The 23,971-nt window shown below is 40.6% G+C and overlaps 1 protein-coding gene across 1 annotated transcript in view; it reads left to right on the top strand.

Annotated features, from left to right (window-relative positions):
• LOC142194092 (uncharacterized) overlaps positions 1 to 23,971 on the top strand; it is a 412,519-nt gene that overhangs the window by 346,528 nt on the left and 42,020 nt on the right. The window contains exons 89-93 of the mRNA XM_075263119.1: positions 218 to 402; positions 2,396 to 2,573; positions 10,960 to 11,104; positions 20,213 to 20,369; positions 21,672 to 21,761. Of these exons, the coding sequence (XP_075119220.1) occupies positions 218 to 402; positions 2,396 to 2,573; positions 10,960 to 11,104; positions 20,213 to 20,369; positions 21,672 to 21,761 (755 nt within the window). The remainder of the gene's footprint in view (positions 1 to 217; positions 403 to 2,395; positions 2,574 to 10,959; positions 11,105 to 20,212; positions 20,370 to 21,671; positions 21,762 to 23,971) is intronic.

Here is a 23,971-nt window from a genome sequence, read left to right as displayed (position 1 = left end):
TAGCCTGGGAGGCTAGATTTACTGATGTTACCTGCGCTTCTGTGCAGGTAAAATTTTTATTGCATCATTGCTGGACTGTTGTATAAACTTGTGATTTATAAGCTTGCTGTTTTCTCTCTATCGTAAGAAAAAAAAAACACTTTATGAAATGTTTCAAGTTGAAACCCATATGAATTTTATGACAAATTTGTTTTTAAATTCAAAATTATTTCCATAGCCATCCTGTCAGCCCTAGATCAGATGCAGGAAGAAACATGTAATAGAGTGAAAATGACTCCCATCACAGTACAAAGACTTTGCTATGCAGTTTGCTTAATACATGGATTTCTCCAAACTCAGAGGATATATCCTAAAACTGGTTTGAAACACATACTAGATGTGAATCCTGTGCAGCTACGTCAGGTAATCTTGTGCTTTTAACATATTATATTACTGTTCAATTACAGTCATGTCAGTAAGTGTTGGCACCCCTGAAATTTTTCTAGTAAAGTATTTCTTCCTTCAAAATTACTGTAATTACAATGTTTTTTATGTACATGCTTATTTCCTTTGTGTGTATTGAAACAACACAAAAAAGAGAAAAAAAAACAAATGATATAATTTCACAAAAAACTCCAAAACTGGGCCACACAAAATTACTGACACCCTCTACTTAATATATTTACTTTGGAAATAATAACTGAAATCAATCACTCCCTATAACCATCTACAAGCTTCTTACACCTCTCATCTGGAATTTTGGACCCCTCTTCTTTTGCAAACTGCTCCTGGTCTTTCATATTTGAAGGGCGCCTTCTCCCAACAGCAATTTTAAGATCTCTCAACAGGTGTTCAATAGGATTTAGATCCAGACTTATTGTTGCCACTTCAGAACTCTCCAGCACTTTATTTCCATCCATTTCTAGGTGCTTTTTTTAAGTATGTTTGAGGTCATTGTCCTGCTGGAAGACCCATAACCTAGGAGAAAAACTCTGCTTTAGGACACTGGGCCCTACACAGAGAACCAAAATCCTTTGGTAATCTTCAGATTTCATGTTGCCTTGCACACAGTCAAAGCACCCAGTGCCAGAGGCAGCAAAACAGCCTCAAAACATCATTGAACTTTCACCATATTAAAATGTTGGTATTGCAGCCTAGCTTTTTTATGTCAGCAGTGGGGGTTCTCCTCAGTCCCCTTCCATAGTTTTAATTTTATTCCAATGTCAATATATAGATCACACTGACACTGATGCACCCTGAGCCTGCAGGACAGCTTAAGTTTCTTTGGAACTTGAATGGGGCTGCTTATCCACAATCTGGACTATCCTGCGTCGCAACCTTTCATCAATTGTTCTCTTCCATCCACTTCCAGAGAGATTAGCTATAGTGCCATGGGTTTTAAACTTCTTGATTATTTTGCACACTATGGACAAAGGAACATCAAGATCTCTGGAGATGGACTTGTAACCTTGAGATTGTTGATATTTTTCCACAATTTTGGTTCTCAAGTCCTCAGACAGTTTTCTTCTCCTCTTTCTGTTTTCCATGCTTAGTGTGGCACACAGAGACACACAATGCAAAGATATCTGGTTTCAGGTGTGATTTCTATATTGCCTGCACCTGTTACTTGCCACAGGTGAGTTTTAACAAGCATCAAATCCTTCAAACAAAGTTATTTACCTAAAATTTTGAAATGATACCAACAATGTTGCACCACTTTGACTTTTTTTCAGTTTTTTTGTGTTGTTCGAATACACACAAAGGAAATAAACATGTGTTGCCCCCAGTTTCCACAGATTTTATGTTGAAAGTGGTGGAGAGACTTTTTTCTCCTCTGATTTAAGTGGAATCATGGGTGGATTTACCCAAATTCTAGGGCGAACCTAGCGTAAAAGTGATTATGTTCCCTTCTTTATCAGATGACTGATACTGTGACCAATCAGTGTTCTTTAACAGTGATATGTGCACAAATGGCACATGCACAACTGGTTTCAGCAGTCATGTGCTATTATTGCACAAATAATTGGTCGTACTCTGTTGCAGCAATCATGTAATGATTACTGCATTGTCATCACTTTTCGATCTGCCAAGGACTGGAAACGGCAGGGATCAGGCTGCCTGTTCTACAGTAGATAGCAGGGCATATTAAAGGAGGGGGCTTTGGGTTTTTTTTCATTTATACAATTTTCTGACACTGTAAGTCCATTTTAAGGTGCTAAGCTGAATACATCAGAAAACTGTTTGTAAATTACATATGCACTGCTTTGTATGATGTACATTTGCGGCCTGTTAGATATTGAGATACATAATTTACATTTAGAGTAGTTCTAGGTCGCTACTGTGATGGTTTCTCAGTATTATAATAGAATTTCCTCTGACACAAAAGATTTATGAAAATGTTTACTTGTACAATTAGGCCCTGAATACAGTCTTGTCTACCTATGACAAAATGAAAAGCTGTGATAAGAATTTTATTGAAGCAGCAGTGGAAGAAGTAAACTCTGTATATGCTTGTCTTGCTCTGACGTTGGACGACGCGGCATATATTCGAGCTGTTGTGCATGAGATCCTATCATGCATCCTAAAGGAGCAAGGTAAATTATAATGCCAGCAAATGTGAATAGCCTTCTCTCAGGTTTGTTGACTTGAAACTCACTCGTGCTCCTTTCATACAAGCATATTAGGGATCTATGTAGGAGATATAGCTTTAGTGCCAATGATGGGATATAATTCCTGACTATCGAGAGAGACTTTCATCGAAGACTCTTGATCCAAACCTTGGCCTTTAAAGTAAAGCTCATTCACAGATCCATATGACCATGTACGTGATTCTTATGAACTGATTTATGTTTTAATTGCACATGGTGGATTAAATCTGGTTGATAAAATTGCACTAAGGAAGGTTTAAAGATAAATGTAATAGTCACACCAGCATATAATACAGACTAGCATTAAAGGGGACTTATCACTGCAGGCAGCATGCTATAGAGCAGGAGGAGTTAGGGAGCCTGCACACGTAGTTACGCTCTGCTCATTCTGAACATAAGGGTGCATGCACACTGAGTAACGCCGGGCGTGTATGAGAGCCGTACACGCCGGCATTACAGCAGACTGCCGAACACTTCCCATTCACTTCAATGGGAGCGCTCGTAACAGCGGCGTTTGCGAGCGCTCCCATTGAAGTGAATGGGAAGTGTTCGGCAGCCCTGCTGTAACGCCGGCGTGTACGGCTCTCATACACGCCGGGCGTTACGTAGTGTGCATGCACCCTAAAACTCGTTCAGAATGAGCGCGTAAAAACCAGATCCCATTGATTTCTATGGGTGCTGGCATACATGTGCTACCCATTTTAATAAATGGGAGGCTTTTTTCCCTATTGCTTTCAATGTGATATGCGTGTATCACATTGAAAGCAATAGGGAAAAAAGCCTCCCATTGATTTCAATGGGTAGCGCTCGAATGCTGGCACCCATTCAAGTCAATGGGAGCTGGTTTTTACGCCGCTCTCTCTGAACAAGTTTTAAGTTCAGAATGAGCAGAGCGTATACTCCGCGTGAAGGCTACCTTAAGCAGAGTGATATATAGTATTGTGGGAAAATAATTAGTAGAATGAGTCGTTTATTAACTCAGACTTCTGCTTTTTCTGGCCTTAATAGTTATTGGGGCAGTCTTATCAGTGATTGACAACAATATCTGTATGTACTTATACATGGAAGGTTGTCAATCCAGTAGTAGTAGGAGTAGTAGACTCTGAAGCCCAGACTGAGCAGGATAAAAAAGAAAAAAAAATGACAAATTGAACTGGAACTTTTCTAACATAACTTTATATCAATCTGCTTTGCTGCTCCTGCTCTATAACATGCTGTCTGCATATTACAGTTTTACAGTAATAGGTTCCCTGTAATGACAAAACTAATCACTGGTTCTCAACACCACTTAAAACTACTCAAATTATATTTCAAATAAAAATACATATGCAACAGTTAGAGCAATGAATTCTAATCTAAATACTAAAACAATATTAATACACTAATGAATCTTATTAGAATATACAACAGTCTACTATGTGAGTCAACAGTTTCTATTGATAATTGTTTTGATAGTTTTATTATTATTATTATTATTATTATTATTATTATTATTATTATTATTTCCTATGGACTTTTATTATAGTGCATATTACACCTAAAACTAAGAAAGCAAAAATGCCTCACAGCTCAAGCATCTTTAATATTTGGGGACATGTTTCTGGTCTATTTTTACTGATTATGCCTGGATTATATAATGATAATTCTCCTGTTGTGTTGTTTCTTTATTTATTTATTTTCATTGTGGATATTTGTCTTTTTTTTTTTTTTTTTTTTTTTACAATTCTTACATGTTGTATTATGTCAGTAATTTCATTTTGTCATGTATATCTTCATTTGTTGTTTCTTGTGGATTACGATCATTCAGGTGCAGTCAGGTGTTGGTAATTCTGTTAATTGATTTGCTTGTTGTAATGGACATATATTCTCTGTTCTGTCACTTTGTTTTTTGTGCTATGAGTAAGGGGCAACAAGCCCTGAAACATGTGGCGTTCTTTTGTCTTCACTTTTATGTTTTTGTGATCTTGTGTGCATTTTTTACATGTGATTTTTTTTATTCAGTAGATGTGTTTTTCATAATTGTGCTCTTGGAGCATTCAAATTTAAGTTTTATATATTTTTTTTTGTTTCTTTTGTGTTGCTGGAAATATTTTTTTAATTTATAAAGTCTATCACTTAGGTGAAGCATAATAAACCAGCAACACAGTTAGATCAGGCTCCCATAAATAAAAACAGTTTTTTCCATGAAAATTCATACCTCCATTGTTTCAGTATACACAAATAAACAATCTGAAGAACGGAGGGTAGCTCCTTTGTGCCAAACTGCTACACCTCAATCTGCTATAATATGCAATGTTGAAAAACATGAAAGAAGACTTTATACTATATTCCATTCTTCTACACAAGGGATCAGCAACCTTGAGCACTCCATCTGCTGTGAAACTACAACTCCCAACATGCTCCATTCACTTCCATGGTTTTTCCAAGAACAGCAGAGCAAGTATGCATGCTGAGAGTTGTAGCTTACCACAGCTGAGTGTTGAAGGTTGTCTACCCCTGTTCTAGACTCTGTTGCTCAGGATCCTTTTCGGGCCCCTGAAGAATGCATCTGCCGTGGCTAAATGAGGAATTCACAGTCGGGGGTTGGGGCCCACTGGGGAATTCACTGGCTCCCCGGTGGGCCAGTCTGACCCTGAGTGCAGGTCAAGTTTTGCATATGTTTTTAATACAACATTTTCATCTATAATTCCTAACCAGGTTTTGGGGATCACCTAATAGGTGTTCACTTTTGGTCAGAGAGGGAAGGCCACAATAGTCACAGAAATTACTAGGTAGTCTCGAAACACATTTGGGGAATATAGTCACCAAGATGGAAATATACTGTATGATATATATTGAGAATAATATACCTGGAGCACAAGTCCGGGTTCTAACCACTGCATTATAAATAAAGCTACTACAGAAGCTCAATTGATGGCGTTATACACACTAACGTTGGAGACACACCTGGATTGGCTGGATTCATTCCTATGTATTTGCTTTTCATTTGTACATTTTCATCAATCCTGAAGATGTTATACCAGGAAGCGCTCCCCTTTTTCATTTTTTTAATCTATAATGTATTAGAACTCATCATTGTGACTATTGCATATGTATTTTACTTGTAATATAATTTGGCTGGTTTTGAGAGATTGTGATTAGATTTGTGCTTTAGTGATTTTATTGTCTTAGTGGGTATACAATCTCATAATCTATAATGGTGATTCACTTCTGTTGTTGAAAGGTTCCCTTTTAACGGTAACTCAAATGATCTTTACATTTTAGCAGGTTGATGTTTTCTTCACTTATAAAAGTCAAGACTGTCTTTAAGTCCTTGAAAGATCACAAAAAATATAAGCCTCTAATTCTGGGTATATTTTATATAGCTTCTAAATTGACATTACTCTTTGAAACATTTCCGCCTGAAAATGAAATTCCAATTGAGATTTTGTCTGAACATTTCAGAAATGCATGTTATAAAATCAATACACATCTTCTCGCATGTTGACATTAATTTTATGGAAGCTTAGCATAATTCACCAATGGGAATCAATAAAATATCACAGCTTCCAATTATCTAGTTTCATATGCATGTAACGTTAATTCCTTCACCGCTAATATTTCTCTTATAATACTAAATACAATTTGTGAGTTGCAATAAATGAATATGATACCTTCTTATAGTAAAAAATGAATGATTTCAATAAATGATTTAAGTTTTTTCAGTATCAAAAATTATATACAGGGCTCCAGATGGGTGCTAAAATAATAATAAATATTTGGTTGCTATATTTTGCCAAAGAAATTACAAAAGTATTTTTTTGTTTTAGTTTTGAGCCTTGTTGCATAGATATAGTTTTAACATAGCTGCCTGCAGGGGACACACGGAAGCTACTTAGTTCATTGCACAACAGTATGCAGCTATCTCATTTACTTCCTCTAATGGTTGCTGCTAGAGATGAGGGAATTTTTCGAAAATTTGATTTGGCAGCTTCGCCGAATTTTTCGATACATTTCGATCCAAATTAATTTTCGGGGAATCGTGTTAAAAAAAGCAGCTATTTCCTGTCACGCATCTGGCCCAGCAGTGGAGAGATATTGCACCTGATGAAGGGCGATTTTTAAAGCCCGAAATGCGTAGTGATTTTATTTTCTGCTAATAAAATCTACGATCTATTCTACGATCTGGTGGGAATGCAGTTCCTTCTTCTACATCGACGACATCGTCCATGTATTGAACTTTCTAGTGTCCCCCTACACACCCAAGAGGTGTCAGGAACTTTGCAGCTATATCCCACACAGAGAAGGGGCCCTCTGACCAATTGGTCCCTATGCGCATATAGGAGTTGTGACCTCACAACTCCATAAGGTGAGATATAATCTTATCTCTTCTTCTGACTGTTCTATCTATGATACTATACTATGGGTCGCTCGGTGTCTCTTCCTTTTTGTTTTTATGCAGACACGCTGTCTGACTTCCTCACTTCTGGGCAGGATCAACCAGGTACTGGGGTCACTGGTCAGATCCTGGGCTGCAGAAGATGCGTATTGGCAACCCCTGATCTCGCCGCGAGGGTTGCAGAGGGGGACATGTAGCTTGGTGGAACCCCTTGGATGCCACGATGATGTTTGACTGTGACATACAAGGAGTTAAAACCCGCATTTAGAACTGTGCTCAGACCAGGGAGTTATGGAGCAGGGTATTAGCTGCCATGGGTGGTTTGCCGAGGACTTATAGGGCTGTGACATCACAGGGCTGGCTGCTGATTGGCTGCGCGCATGGCATTGTGGGTGATCCTGTGTTCCCAGAGTTCCTTGCCCCATGTCCTAATGTGCAGCAGTCATTTTTAGAAAGAATGTGATTTGTTACCACAACGTGTGAGGAAATCCGCATTCAATGGGAATCAAATATTTCCTGAAATTCAGATTGAATTCCACTTTGATTTGCTCAACTCTAGTTGCTGCTAGTTATAGCAGAGTACTATACATAGTTTTCTGTTAGCACGTTGGTCAGTCCATCTACAGTGCAGTGATCCATCAACCCATAGTCTAGAATAAATCTTGCTACTAGTCAATCCATATTCTATTGTAAGTACTAGTAATAATGTACATTTAATTTTTTTCCTGCAAAAATATAACTAGTGTTTAGACTTAAGAGTCAAAAGGTGCCCAAAACAATCTTTCATCATGGGGCCCTTGTAGAATTTGTACGTTATTGAAACACTTAAAATGTTGCTTGGAGCCTTGTACTTTTTAGATGCTGAAAAATGCTAGGACAGTATGTGGTGTTATGTATTCAGCTAAAAGGGGTCATGCCACAAATAGTAATTATCCTCTAGGAATAGGATAAATACCTGATCATTGGGGTTCTGACTGCTGTGACTCCTACCGATTCTGAGTACAGGGGTCTTTTTCTCCCCATTGCACATTCGGCCTGACCACAGAGGCATATATCATTAATTTCTATGGTAGAGGCAGAGATAAAAATACAGCATTCAGCTATCTCCAGGGCTCCCATTAATTTCAGTGCAAGTTCCCTCTACCACCTGACACCCTTAGATTCAGTTTGACAATTTCATGTGGAATTCACAATGGGGGAAGGGAGGCATCCCCATTCTGAAGATCATTGGGTCTCAGCGATTAGACCTCCACCTAGTGTCAAATTGAGGTTCCTTGAGTCCACCAGATAAAGTGGACCCAAAGAACAACCCCTAGAAAATAGGCCATAATCTAGTGGGCCAGTTCAAAATAGGACTATTGACTATAGGACTTAAGTAAAGAACCTGTAAAGCATCATAGGAAATTTCTATTTTGTGTGCTACTGTATTATGAACCCATGAAACTCAGTATTGTCTTGTAGAATCAATGAATTCATTTCATTTCATGAGAGAAAACCTCCATGTAGTAAAGGCTATGGATATACAGTTTAGGCCAGACCTGGGCAATGTGCGGACCGCAGGCTACAGCCGACCCTCTGACTGCTTCTATCCGGCCCGCATAGCTAGTGAAAGGTTTTTGAAGGACCTGTGATGATGTCATCACAGCCTATCACCAGGATAGGCTATGACTCGTTAGTGGGCAGAGCCACACGGGACTGTGTGCTTACTTAAAGCTACCAGGAATGGAGGCTGCTGGATGATAGAGAGAAGAGACAGCATGTGTGAGCAAGAGGGGGAACTAGGGGCAGATGTAGGGGGGCAGTTAAACTGAATGCACATGGAGGGGGGACATTAAACTAGGGGGCAGATGTTCAAGGACCTGTGATGATGTCATCACAGCATATCACCAGGATAGACTATGACTCGTTAGTGGGCGGAGCCACACTGGACTGTGTGCTTCTTGCAAGCTGCCAGCAATGGAGGCTGCTGGATGATAAAGAGAGAAGAGACAGCATGTGTGAGCAAGAGGGGGGAACTAGGGGCAGATGTAGGGGGGCAGTTAAACTTAATGCACATGGAGGGGAGACATTAAACTAGGGGGCAGATGGAGGGTGACATTAAACTGGGGCAGCTGGAGGAGGATATTAAACCATGGGGGGTAGCTGGAGGGGGACATGTCTGCCTCTAGTTGCCACCAGTTTAATGTCCCCCTCCAGCTGCCCCAGTTTAATGTCCCCTCTAGTTTCTGCAGGTTTATACTGGGGCACCAGAAGAGGGACTTAATACTGTGGGACATTTGGAGGAAAACATTATAATGTTGGGGTGTATAATGTTAGGGTGACTGTAGGAGGATTTTACTTTGTGGGGTACATGGAAAAATGATTGAGAATGGGCGGAGTCAGCAGGGAAGTGGGTGGAGCTAAATTTGTCACGACTCACATGGCCCTCTAGAACCGTTACAACTTCTCATGTGGCCCCATGGGAAAATTAATTGCCCACCCCGGTTTAGACTCATAGAAGATTATGGGGTCTGTGCAATAGATCTTCTAAATAGACCTGTAGTATGACAATGAATAGAAAATTTCTTTTCAGAAGCAGAAAGACCCATTTACCCATTGGCTTTGGCTTAGAGTTGTGCACAAAGACTGACCTGAATCCCTCCAGTCAGTAGGTAGTGGTAGTGCTTATGTGCTATGGCTCTTAGGTGGTGAACATTGTATTTTTGGTTGGAAGAGTTTATACAGCATTATTGTTCTAGTCAGAAATCAAGCAAGCCTTTACTTCTTCTAATATACTGGAGTCTTCTGCTAATATTCTGTTTTATTTGTTTTGCTTATATTTTTATGTTGCTCTGCTTGATATTACTTTAAAGTCCCACATGGAATATTGATTTAGAGGAGTATAGTTTTGTCTTGTTATCTTTAGCACAATTTATGCACCCTGCCTTACAATATCCCATTGTTATTCTGGTAATATAGATATATTTCAAAATGAGTAAGTACTTAACAAAATCCATGGCAGATTTATTGGTCCTGTGTGATCCTGTCAGTCAGCATTTCTGCACACGTACAGAGAAATCAATTTGGAAATCAGTTTTGCGAAATAGAAAGCTGCCTGGAATTAAAGACTACTAGCCACTCAGCCGTCTGGTGTAGCTTTCTTTTAAGGCATAACAAATTGTCCTTGTGAAGACTATCATTATTTTTCTTGAGTCTTCAGATGATATCGGAACTGACTTTGATCCACACTGCTGTAGCAGAAATTCAGTCCTACTTTCTTTCTCTGACATGGATGATATGTTCCTACACAGTTACGTAGTGGATGCGAAAAAGACATGCATCCATTGAGTTCAACCTTTTATACTTACAAATCATGGTTGATCATGGGGACAAAAAAAACCAATCTTGCTTGATATAAACTTAATTTCCAATATGGTAAAAAAAAAACTACTCCAGATTCCCTAATCACAATATTCAGTATTCTGCTACTACCAGAAACCTTGTATATTGGAGATTCTAAAGAGGCTTCCCGAGACATTAATAATAATTAATCTCTTTAGGATAGTTCATTAATGCTAGATCGGTGGGCTCTGACTCCGGGTATCCGGCAGATCAACTTTTTGAAAGAGGTGCGTCTCATGGACAGATGCCATGATATGATCAGTTATGGGGCCTTTTTGCAGTATAAAAAATCTGAAAAATATGACAGCAGTGGAATCACAATTTTCTTGAGATGAATTCATACAAAATTTATTATGCAACTTGTTCATATTTAGTAAATTAAGTGCATGAAAAACATGTTAAAAAACGGGTATAGTGCTAAAAAGGGGCAAAAAGGGAAAATAATAAATTCTCCTCACATCTTCAGAATTTGCTATAAATGTCTACATAAAATCTGATGTTTGGTAAATGCTTCATATGTACAAAGTGTTACATATCGGATACTCATGTTTTTTTTTGTTTGTTTTTTAATAGAGTATCTTGTTATCAGCAGTCTAAGCATTGCTATTCCATCAGTTGATGTGGACCCTGCTCATTATTACAGCTGGACAACTGACCACATGCCAACAAAAGAATCTTTTTGGCCAAAATCTTCAGAGGGATCTGCTGACCAAACAAAGTATGTTACATTATATGTGTGTATTGGTTCCTATGGAATCTCAAGATTTCTTGTTGAAAAGGTATTTGTACTGAACAGTTTTAGGAAAAAACAAAGAACATACAGTCAAAATACTTGAGTCCATATCAGACTGAACACCATATTCCATAGAAAAATGTGATATAAAAATATCAAACAATTATTGAAACTACCCCATCCCATCCTTCCAACACCTGGAGAGTTAATCTATCACCCTCAAATGCCAGTCCCAAATAATAAATGCGCCAACTCAGCAAGTTGTCCCTTTCGATATATTCTGTAAAGGGCTATGTAGCGCTGTTATAATTTATGACCTTTCAATATTAACAGGGTCTCCAATTTGAAATGAACTAAACATTCATTTACCTTCGCCATATTGCTTCAGACTTGGAAATATAATTTCCCATATACTAACCCAGCACATATGCCTTCATGGGGTTGAATGTGGACCCATCATTGACAGAAAAGATGTCAATTATGACCATCACCATATTAGTTCACCTGTCATTTTACCAATTGTAGCCAGAGAGGATTCAGTCTTCAGCTTCTGTTGTTATGTAGCATGTCCCCTCCATGGTGAGTTGAAAGAGCAAAGGTGAATGGTCAGACTATGTGGAAAATATTCTACGTATAGTAACAATTTGAGGGATCTTATTAGATCAGACATAAATAATGACTGTGGGAAATGGAGTAGCAAGAGAACTGTCTCTGGATTGTGCACATGGCACATATCACACCACCCAACATTCACCAATAAGCAGGATAATGCCATGGGGCTACTAAGGCTGTAATGGCACCTGAGTGATACTAATCCATATGTGGGAGTAAATAGTTATTGAAGTCTCCAATAAAAAGCAAAGGGGATGTGGGGCAGTAGAAGCAAAGATGATCACTCTTTTGAGTACTTGTAGGAAGGAGAAATTTGTACTGCTACAAGGACAACAAGAACTTGATATATCAAACGGTTCATACTTCAGGTGAGTTAAGTTGGACAGAAGCTGGAATCACACTTCTTTGGGAATTAAACTGCTGAACATTCATGTGTTGAAAAAGTAGCATGATACGACTATGCTATCCCTACTCTCTGCAGGCACTTTGTATTCTCTTTCATAAAGTGTGCTCTGAAGAGTCATACTATAGCAAATTTATACTGCCTCAGAAAGAAAAGCATGGTATGTAACTTGCTAGTACCCCCTAGATCACTAACATGCCATACAACAATGTTAGGAATCTGGGGGATCAAAATGAAATGGGCCATGAGTATGTGTGTTGTGGTGTAAACTTGCCAAGTATAATTGCACCACACATGGGCATGGACCAACTTTCCAAAACTAACCTCCACAACCACAAAATTGGTAGGAAATGGCGGATGCTTCAGTATTTGGGCATCAGGACACACAGTCATCTGGTAGCTCCTGGGATTCGGGAAGTGGTTCAACAGAGGGATAGACTGTAAAAGGACCCAAAAATAGATCCTGGGTGGGATGACTCTGCTGGGAAGATTGGGCATGTTGGGAGGAAGGAGGGGCAGACTCTTGGGTATGAACACGACTGGAGGTAGTGGCTGACTGGCCATTGTAACACCTGTTCCTGGTGCCCAGGCCTGGTCTGCGTTGTACCCTGCACCCTGTTTAACGCAGCTGTCATATCAGGAATTATAATGACCGCATGCTAATGTTTCTTGTCCAGTAGAAAGGATGGGATAGGATTTCACATAAGTCTGCCACCCATGGAAACTCATGGTGCAGAAACTGAGGGAGCTGACTTTGATGAACCCTTGGGTTTTGTAGATGGAACTCCATTAAAGGTCTCTGCTGCTCACACACCCTGCTCAACATATGGTATCTAGGGTTTCAGTGTGTGGTGACCTCGCACAACAGCCGGTGCTTCAGGCAGATGTAGGCATTGCTGGAGTGTATTGAGGCTAGCACCAGCTACTATAGACTTGCCAAAGTGGGAGCACAAGCGCCGCACTTTAACCAGTAGCTTGTGTAAATTGGGGTACGTTGTAAGAAACCATTGCACGAATAATTTGAAAACGTCTGGCAAGTCTGGCAAGCTCCAGATCTGCTACCAGGTTCCTGCCATTATCACATACGCCAACCTGCCTGGGCCCAGGTGCAGCAGGGCAAAAAACATTGCCAGGATCCAGGATGGCATCCCTGACCTCGGAGGCAGTGTGCTGTCTGCCCCCCAAGCTGATGAGCTTCAGTACAGCCTGCTGACTTCTCCCCACGCCAGTGTTGCAGCGTTTCCGGCTCGTAGCTGTGGTCGATTTAACGGCGGAGGAGGAGGAGGGTGGTGTTTCAGCACTCCTGCCAGGAATATTGGGCGGGGAGACAAGGCAGGCTGCCACAGTTTGCGACTCGGTCCCAGCCTCAACTACATTCAGCCAGTGTGCTGTGATTGAGATGTAGCATCCCTGGCCGCATGCACTTGTCCATGCGTCGGTGGTCAAGTGGAACTTTGTGCAAAGTGCAGAACTTAGGGCCTGCCTGATGTTACGGGACAGGTGCTGGTGCAAGGCTCAACTCACCCTAAGGGCCAAAAACACTGCTGGTGAATTTTGTTCAGTTCCAAAGGACTCTGTGTTTAGATTTGGCTCAGTTGCAACTCCAGAACATGCCTATGAAGCCAAGGTTTCCTTTGTGGCTTCATCTTAGCAGGATGATGATGGTGAAGCTTGGTTAAATCTGGTGTCGGAAGGGAAAGTGGTTTCTGATCTACATCTAAAGTGCTGGAGCATGTTGTTTGGACTATTAACACCTGATCAGAACCCTGTAGAGGTAATGTAGAGTCTGATATTAAAGGACCTTTACCGGTAGTAGTGGTTGCAGCCAATTCTCCACCTTTGTGGTCCTCTAAATAAAAGTTACCCCAAGGACTTGATGCCAAAATGTTATCAAATTCCCAATCAAAATCAAGGTCAATGTCTGGGTTCTCAGTCCAATCCACTGCATCAATCCCACACAATGAGAGTAATGCTTCTGGAACCACCGTTTTAGGGGCTAACAATTTTAAAGGGGCTAACACTCTGCTGGTGCAAGGCTCAACTCACCCAAAGGGCTAAAAAACTCTGCTGGTGCAAGGCTGAACTAAGTTAAAGGGCCTAAAACTCTGCTGATAAGAGGCTGAAGTCACCTAAAGGGCCTTAATCTCTGCTGGTAGCTCAGCTTAAGGGCCTCTAACTTAATTTGGAAGGGCTCACGTTAAGGGCCATAAAAGGGAATTTTGGAAGGTCTTACCACATCACACACACATCCACAATGACAGTTCAGGGTGGGTACTGTTGGATTTCCCATTTCCTATTCCATCTGTGGTTGTCATGGGCAACATGATTTAAAGGGATGCTTGTTAATGTTTCTTTAGCTTAAATTTGTGTTTTTGTCCATCCAATTGGGGAAGAAAGAAGATTTACTGGTATTTTCCCACTTTGATAGAGGTTTTTTTGAGTGTAGAAAGTGTGTAGTTGATAGGCTGTGATGGTGGGGTAAAACTGTGACTTGGGCTTGTTAGATGCCCCCAGGCATGCTTCCCCCGCTGTCACAGTTGCATTCCAGAGGTATTGTCATCATTTGCTGAGGTGTCATAGTGGACTTGGTGACCCTCCTGAGTCGAATGGTGGGTTCCCCTGAAACAAAGCATTTTCCCCATAGACTATAATGGGGTTTGATATTCATTCGAATAGTCGAATATTGAGCGGCTATTCGAAACGAATAACGAATATCGAATACTTTACTGTTCGCTCATCTCTACATGGGACAAAATGTCCTTGCATGACCAGCTCATTTATTCACTACTATGGGTTCTCAGGCTCTACCAGAGATTGCAGTCCTAGAAGTCCCATTGCAGACAATGGAGCACTGGTCATGCAAACACTTTCCTTATTGCTGGTTGTCCTGGCAGTCGGTCCCCAAGCGATGTGACATGTATCCCCTATCCTGTGAATAGGGAATAAGTTTGCTTAGCAGGAATCTATCATTGACAAAAACATTTTTTTTTTTAAATAAAAACCATGTATTGTAGCCTATATATAGGCTTTTCTAGCAGTACCTTCATTTATAAGCTACATCTTGTAGATTTTGAATAAATTCACTTTTCTTTATCTGCAGCCTCCTCAGAGAGTACAGGGGGTGTATATTTTAGCCACAGAGAATAGCTGTGACATCATTGGGATCCTACTTGGCTAATGTTATGAGTTGCACTCTTCTCATAATTGAGCCTTCCCATAATCTTCATACTAGTGTCATCACTAGCATTTCAGTGCCACTCTGATCATCTCCTTGCTCGAAATCCCATGTGTAGTACGCAAATAGATATAGATCAGTTACATGAGGGTTTATGAACAGTTCAATTCCCAAAACTTCAGGAGAGACAGTAGGTGTCAGGATATTCAGCAGGGGGTATCCAATGAGCTCTGAACTTCATGTCTTGATTAGGGTTGAGCGATCGTGTTCGGAAAAAATCGGATTCCGATCGGCGATCGAGAAAATTTCACGATCGTGATCGGAATTCCGAACACAATCTTTTTAGGTGGGATCGAGATCAGTAGTATTTCCCACAATGCCTTCACACTGAGTATATAGTGTATACTCAGTGTGAAGGCTCCGCTGCAGTTCCATAGGAATGAATGGAAGCAGCCGGTACACAGCCTTAACCCCCTGCGCGCCAGCTGCCTCCATTCATTGGAATGGGAGGCTAAACTAACATCTCTAGCAGCTACTAACCTCAAGAGATGGCTGCTCCGGTGCCCTCCTTCTTCTTGCCTCGCTGCCCCGCCTCCCAGGTTAGTGTTTAAAGCGCTAGGAAGGCGAGGCTTGTGGCTTAGGAGAGTGTGGGCGGGTACAGGGCGGGGAGACGTGACGTCTCCCCTCCCAGTACCCGCCCACATTCTCCTAACCCGCCTACACTCTCCTAACCTGGCAGGGAGGGGGCAGCGAGGCGGAGAAGACGGCAGCTGGACCGGCATCGAAGCGAAGAGCAGCAGACCAGCCATCTCTGGAGATAAGTGGACACCAGGGGGGACTAAGTAGCCAGAGGATTAAAAAAAAAAAATTCTCTGGCTACTTAGTGATTCACTACACAGCGTGGATTCTAACAATTGTTAGATTCCATGCTGTATAGTGAATAGAATTGCTTTTAAAATCCGATCTCCGATTAATAAAAAAATCCCATTGACTTGCACTGGGATCGGAATTGGGATTGAGATCGGGTTCGAATGAAAAATTATCGGAAATTGGATTTTAAAATCGATCCTAAAAAGTCAAGATCGTCTCAACCCTAGTTTTGATGCATCTTTTGCCAGACCATGGAACCAGAAATAACCTTCAGTGGCACAAAGTATCAAACATAGTAATACAAACCCTACTGCCAGCCTTAGCGGTGACATACTGACACCACTGATGTCTCAGATGTGATCAGTGATTGACTGTAGAGGTTGCATGTGTCTACACAACACCATTGGTTGCACATGCGCAGAAACCAGCAAGGGAACATGGTAGCGTTTCATGTGTATTATGAATAATATGAACGGCGCTTGTGACAAAACAAGTGCTGTAAATGTATTGATAAAACTGCACTAATATTTGCCAACATTTTAAAAAGTAAAAAGAATTTAAAGCAAAAAGTAAACTATTTTTCTTGTATTATTTTTGTATGACTGCTTATTCTACATTGCTGCTTGAATAACTCCTAAGGACAATCTTCATGCCCTTTGCTTAAATGCTATCTATTTTGCACAATATGTTTTTTAGTGTTCTATATATTGTATTTGCAACTTACACATCATGGCATACCTGCTGTAATCCAAGCGATGAGCATTTCTTGTACACATTGTTTTGGAGGCTGTTAGCATCTCTCAAGAGAAATAAACCCATTTGTACTTATCCATTCTGAGTGATGCATGGCTGGGTGAGCATTACATTGGTTTCAGGATTCAATAATAGGCACAGCAGACACAAGGCAGCATGTTTAATTTAAAGCTGTGTCATGGAGGTGAACAGAAACTCACAGCACTTACTTTACCAAAGATGTGTATTAGATACTTGTGAATATACCTTGATAAAAAAAATCTTGTTTTGCTATTATGTGAAGATTGAGAGTATGGGATTCATTCTGTGCAATTTAACACCAGTAAAGTATATTCTCTTACCTCATCTACGCCTCATGTGAAGCTGAAGAATGTGAACGGTTTTAACCAAACATGTTACCTAATGGCAGAATATGCTGCACATTTTCTAAAAACATCTAGTTTTTCACTCTTTTCAAGTCTGTAGAAAGTCATTTATATTTGTAACCCAACTTGTCTAGAATTCACACCTGTTACAAAGCTATCGCGTAGAGTCCTAAATGCCATGCCAAGCTTGCCAAGAATGGCAGTGTCTTGCTCCATGAAAGCAGTAGAAAGCAAACTACTGATGTCTCAATACCAGATGTCTAGACAATGAGCTGTAATGGCTGATGTTCCTGGTTGCCGTTTTTTGAATTTGAATCCAAAAGAAGACATAGTGATATACCTAAATAGAAAAAAAATGGACAAAAATTTCAAACATAATGCAAAAGAGTAATGCACAGTCTCGGGTAATGGCAACAATGTTGTTGTGTGTAAATATACAATTTATTAACATAAGTATCACTTTATTTTGGAATTATTATATGTCTAGGAATTGCATTTGTCTAACAATATTCCATTGACTATTTCCAAGATTGTGGGTTGCAAAATATGGTAGTCCACTTCACTTGTTCTTGAGTAATAATACTAATATAATAATAATAAATTTTATTTATATAGCGCCAACATATTCCGCAGCGCTGTACAATTTGTAGGGTTCAGATACAGACAGATACAAAACAAAGAACGTCATTTCACACAATGGGACTGAGGGCCCTGCTCACAAGAGCTTACAATCTATGAGGTAGAGGGGATGACAGAAGAGGCAGGAGGGGCGGCATTGCTTATACAGTGTTCAGACAATTTTGTAATAGAGGTTGCAGCCATTACACAAACAAAGCTTTATGGGCCGTCAATAGTAGTGTCCTTTAACATGTGGATAGAGCATGGACAAATATGTTAGGCTGAAAAGGCATCAAGAAGGGTTTGCATTAGGAATTGTGATAGGCCTGTCTGAAAAAATGCGTCTTTACTTTGCGTTTGAAACTGTAGAAATTGGGAGTTAATCTGATTGTCCGCGGTAGAGCATTCCAGAGAAGTGGTGCAGCTCGGGAGAAGTCTTGTATACGAGCGTGGGAGGTTCTGATAATAGAGGATGTAAGTGTTAGGTCATTGAGTGAGCGGAGAGCACGGTTGGGCGGTTGACAGAGATGAGGGAGGAAATGTAGGGAGGTGTGGCATTATGGAGAGCCTTGTGGATGAGGGTGATGAGTATCACAGTTATGTGATGCCTTGCTTATTGGTTGAGAGGATTAATGCGTCCTATAGGCATTTTATTGTAAAGAACAACGTTCAAAGTTACACACCATATTCTGTATTGTACAATGACGAAGGAAGAGACTGGAGCCATCTTGATGGCTTTTATCGCTCATCCTGTAAAAATAGTATCACATACCAACATTTTCCACTGTTCTGTAAAGGTGTACAATTAGGTTTTGACAAATGCCTGAGGAAAATCATTTAGCCATATCAGCATTACTAGATTATGGTATTCATGTTAAGCCATGAGACCTAATGCTTATATGAAAAATGCAGAAAACAGCAAATTGGCACTACTTGACCCAAAAACACACCACCATCCACATATCTTGAACTCTCCTGAGACAGCCCCAAAAACAAACAGGGTGCTCTTGAGAAAAGAAATAACAGCTGCAGCAAATTGTATCCAGAAAAAACAATCTCAGCCAACATTTCTTTTTGTCTTCCTGGATGCATTTCATTAGACCTAATTGCTATACGAAGTCCTCACTATTTAACTTATAGGAATTTGATTTAAACAGGACCTTTTATATCCTTGCAGATCGGCAGTATTATATACTACTAGAAAGTTGACAGTATGCTGAGTTCAGCACACTGTGAGCTTTGCTGGTTTGGGCCATGGTGCTGGAGATATCAATGCTGTTGGTTTTGTCATTACTGTCCATCCACTGTCAGTAGGGCGGGACACGACGACATACTCTTGTCTATGGCATTCCTCACAGCCCAGAGATGACTCTAGGCTATAAGGCCCGCCCTTCTGACAGATGGATCAGTGCTTTCTAGAGGTATATAATAAGGTTCTCTTTAACTGTTATGAAATCTTACTAAAGTATGTGTTCATTTTAAACATATGTAGCAGAACCCTCCTTAAATATATACGCTGTATAAATAGACCTCTTTAGTTTGCAGCTAAAGTAACTTTGATGGTATGAAGTTTGCCAGGTGCAAGATTAGAGAGATTCAGATCTCTTTGTTTCAAGTATCTTGATCCATTTTACTTGATTGTCTGCTCAGAATATGTATCTGTATCACTATATAATCTGAAATTGCACTTGAGGACTGTAATATCATTAGTAAAATACCAGATCCCTGCAACATCACAGGCATGCCCCTTTTGCTTCCTAACCAGCAGCTATGGCATTGAACTGTCTTGTTTATTTGCATAATTCATAATTATCTTGGCTCTTCAGAATGTAGATGTATATTTAAAAGCATGATTCAATCTGATGTGATTGCCACCGCATTGTGTTCAAAGCAATTACCATTCATTTGGCTTTTGAGGCTGCTGAATGAATTTTCCACATGAGATGCCTTAATTTGTACATGTTTTATTGCAGCAAAGTAGATGTTGGCAAACTGCCTGAAACTCTGGCAAAGGACTGTAACTCTTGTTGCTATGTAATAAAACAATGGGCCAGACGTGAAAGTAAAATTATTAAAAAGTGAAATTTTATTCTATTTAATTTGTTGGCTGTCATATTCATCATGTTGCTGAAAGTAGAAAATAAATATAGAGCTAGCTTCCTCCATTCCGATCTGCTTGCTAGAGTTCTGTATTTACGAGTATGGTACAACTTGTAGTATAGTTCAGTGTCTCATATACGCAGTGTATGAAGTGCGCTGTGTAAAGCAAGTCATGATGATTTTATTTTTCATTTCAGTTCATCACATTTTATGCGGGACCTGTCAGCAATGTATGATGCAGTAAGAAGTTCATTGCCATCAAACATCTTTGAAGAATATTATTCTGTGAAACAGTTGGCTGACTTGCGTATTGTCATTGATACAGTGTTAGAGCAACTTCCACCATTGATACAGGTCTCTTGATACACTTTACTGAACATTCTAATAAATGTAAAATGATAAGAATTATATATTATTTGGGAATATTTCATGTTATTGTATTTTTGCAGAGTCGCCTAGAGCAATTTTTTTTTATTAAAAAGTTGCATGGATTGCACTATATATTATACTTGTCTTCTGCTCTACTGATCATTTCATGGAAGTAAATAAAACCCCTTTGTGTTCATATTGTTTTTCCCAGGGTACATTTAGCCTGTCATGTGGGAAATTTAACTCAGTGTAGAAGTTCCTTTGTCAGTTAGTGTGTAGTCTATAAACTGACTATGAAAACAATGCACATGGAAAGAGTAGAGGGAGAGGGATAGCTTTTTTTTTAATCATTTTTAATGGAAACCTACACAGCTCTCTATCATGTCCAAAATGAATGACTAAAGTCGCAGCATTCTAATACTCTGCAGGCTCAGAGAAGGGAACATTAAAGGAGTTGTCCAGTGGCAGAAAAATAGTTTATTGTTTATTAAATAAAAACTTACTTTATTGTTTAAATGTGCTCAGACCTTTGATTTCAGACCCCCTCTCGATGCTGGATCAAGCACAGGCTGTGTCAGTGATGTGATGAAGGGGACTGGCTGTCTGCCTTAGTGTAAGAGCTAAATTTTCTTCTCCTTCTCTGTCACAATTGATTCAAATGACTGGTTTATCTATTGATAAATTGACCCCTTTAGGGTAAGTTCAGTGGCCGCCTCAGAATCCGGTCCAAAAAACAGCTAGCCGTGACTGAATGCCGGCGTAGTGCATACAGTGCACGGGCATCCAGTGGCGGCATTCTGCTCCGGATTAGGCCCAAATATATGAGCCTAGTCAGGAGGGAGTGTCACGAGGCGGACATCCAAGGCTGAAGAAAGGTCATATCACTTCTTTCTTCCGTGAGCAGTAACAAACCTCTCTTGGAAAAAGGCAATGATGGGCTCACATTGAATTCAATGGGAGGCGTTTTTTAAGCTGGATTCTGACTCAAAATCTGGGCCAAAAAAACCCGTTTGTACCCAGCCAAAAGGGTCTGAAATAGGAGGACCTGAGTAGATGTAAACAATAAATTATTTATGTAAAGTACAATGATTTTATATTTCTTAAACAATATGACATATTTTCTGGTACTAAACAACTCCTTTAACATGTTTCATTTGATCAAGAGGTATTTCTGGTAAGTTATTGTGTCAGTCTACTCAGGTGCAGTAAAGATATGTTATGTATATCTTTGTACATTTTTTTTGTGTGAAAACAAACAAAAAAATAACTAAAATTGTATTTTTCCAGACTGATGTTATTGATCAGTCTCTCAAAGAAGGGTTGTCCATACATAATGGAGCTTCCAGTGAACAAACAAGTAGGCATGCTCTTCTACAGGTAAATTATCTCCCTATCTTATAAAAATGAATTCTTGTCTGTCTGTCTGTCTGTCTGTCTGTCTGTCTGTACTCTAATGCGAACCAAACGACTGGACCGATCTTCACCAAATTTGGTACAGAGATACTTCAGATATCAGGGAAGGTTTAATACGAGACTCCAACTCGCTCGGACATACCGTTGCTGAGATACAGCATTCCAAACACAGTGCCCCCCCCCCCTTAGCCAATACAAACCTGCAAGTCTTTCACTCATATTCCAACTGCAATACACACGGTCACTCCACATGCACAATACAACACTGATATCCAAACTGAGATACACGCATCAGAGGATTAGATACACAGATCAGTACACAGTATCACATGCCAGAGGATTAGATACACAGATCAGCACACAGTATCACACGCCAGAGGATTATATTCACGGGTCTGCACACAGTCCCACACACCAGAGGATTAAATACGCATTTCTGCACACAGTTCCACACACTGAAGGATTAGATACGTGCATCTGCACACGGTTTCACATGCCGAAGGATTAGATACAGGCGTCTACACACAGTTCCACACTCCAGAGGATTAGATACGTGCGTCTGCACACATTTGTACACGCCATAGGATTAGATACACGCGTCTGCACACAGTTCCACATTCCAGAGGATTAGATATGCGCGTCTGCACACAGTTCCACATTCCAGAGGATTAGATACGCACGTCTGCACACAGTTGTACATGCCATAGGATTAGATACACGCGTCTGCACACAGTACCACATGCAGTAGGATTAGATATGCGCGTCTACACATAGTTCCACACGCCAAAGGATTAGATACGCGCCTCTTCACACAATACCACACAGGGGAGGATTAGATACGTGTGTGTGCACACAGTACCACATTTTGGAGGATTAGATACATGCCTCTGCACACAGTACCACAAGCCAGAGAATTAGATACGCGTCTCAGCACACAGTATCACACGGGGGAGGATTAGATATGCACGTCTGCACACAGTACCACACGGGGAGGATTAGATACGCGCGTCTGCACACAGTACCACATGCCATAGGATTAGATATGCGCATCTGCACACAGTACCACATTCCGGGGGATTGGATACACGCATCTACACACAGTTCCACACGCCGTAGGATTAGATACGCGCCTCTTCACACAGTACCACACAGGGGAGGATTAGATACACGTGTCTTCACACTGTTGTACACGCCATAGGATTAGATACACGCATCTACACACAGTACCACATGCCATAGGATTAGATACGCGCATCTACACACAGTACCGCATGCCATAGAATTAGATACACGCGTCTACACACAGTTCCACACTCCAGAAGATTAGATACGTGCGTCTGCACACAGTTGTACACGCCATAGGATTAGATACACGCGTCTGCACACAGTACCACATGCAGTAGGATTAGATACGTGCGTCTACACAAAGTTCCTCACGCCGAAGGATTAGATACACGCCTCTTCACACAATACCACACAGGGGAGGATTAGATACGTGTGAGTGCACACAGTATCACACTTTGGAGGATTAGATACATGCCTCTGCACACAGTACCACAAGCCAGAGAATTAGATACGCGTCTCAACACACAGTATCACACGGGGGAGGATTAGATACGCGCGTCTGCACACAGTACCACTCGGGGGAGGATTAGATATGCGCGTCTACACACAGTACAACATGCCATAGGATTAGATATGCGCATCTGCACACAGTACCACATGCCGGGGGATTGGATACATGCGTCTACACACAGTTCCACACGCCGTAGGATTAGATATGTGCCTCTTCACACAAAACCATACAGGGGAGGATTAGATACACGTGTCTTCACACAGTTGTACACGCCATAGGATTAGATACACGCATCTGCACACAGTACCACATGCCATAGGATTAGATACGTGCGTCTACACACAGTACCACATGCCAAAAGATTAGATACAGGCGTCTACACACAGTTCCACACTCCAGAGGATTAGATACACAGATCAGCACACAGTATCACACGCCAGAGGATTAGATACACGGGTCTCCACACAGTCCCACACACCAGAGGATTAAATACGCATTTCTGCACACAGTTCCACACACTGAAGGATTTGATACGTGCGTCTGCACACGGTTCCACATGCCGAAGGATTAGATACAGGCATCTACACACAGTTCCACA

The sequence above is a fragment of the Leptodactylus fuscus genome, chromosome 2 (assembly GCF_031893055.1).
Source record: "Leptodactylus fuscus isolate aLepFus1 chromosome 2, aLepFus1.hap2, whole genome shotgun sequence".
NCBI lineage: Eukaryota > Metazoa > Chordata > Amphibia > Anura > Leptodactylidae > Leptodactylus > Leptodactylus fuscus.
The sequence above is the reverse complement of the archived record's forward strand: the minus strand, read 5'-3'. Positions and strand labels throughout refer to the sequence as shown.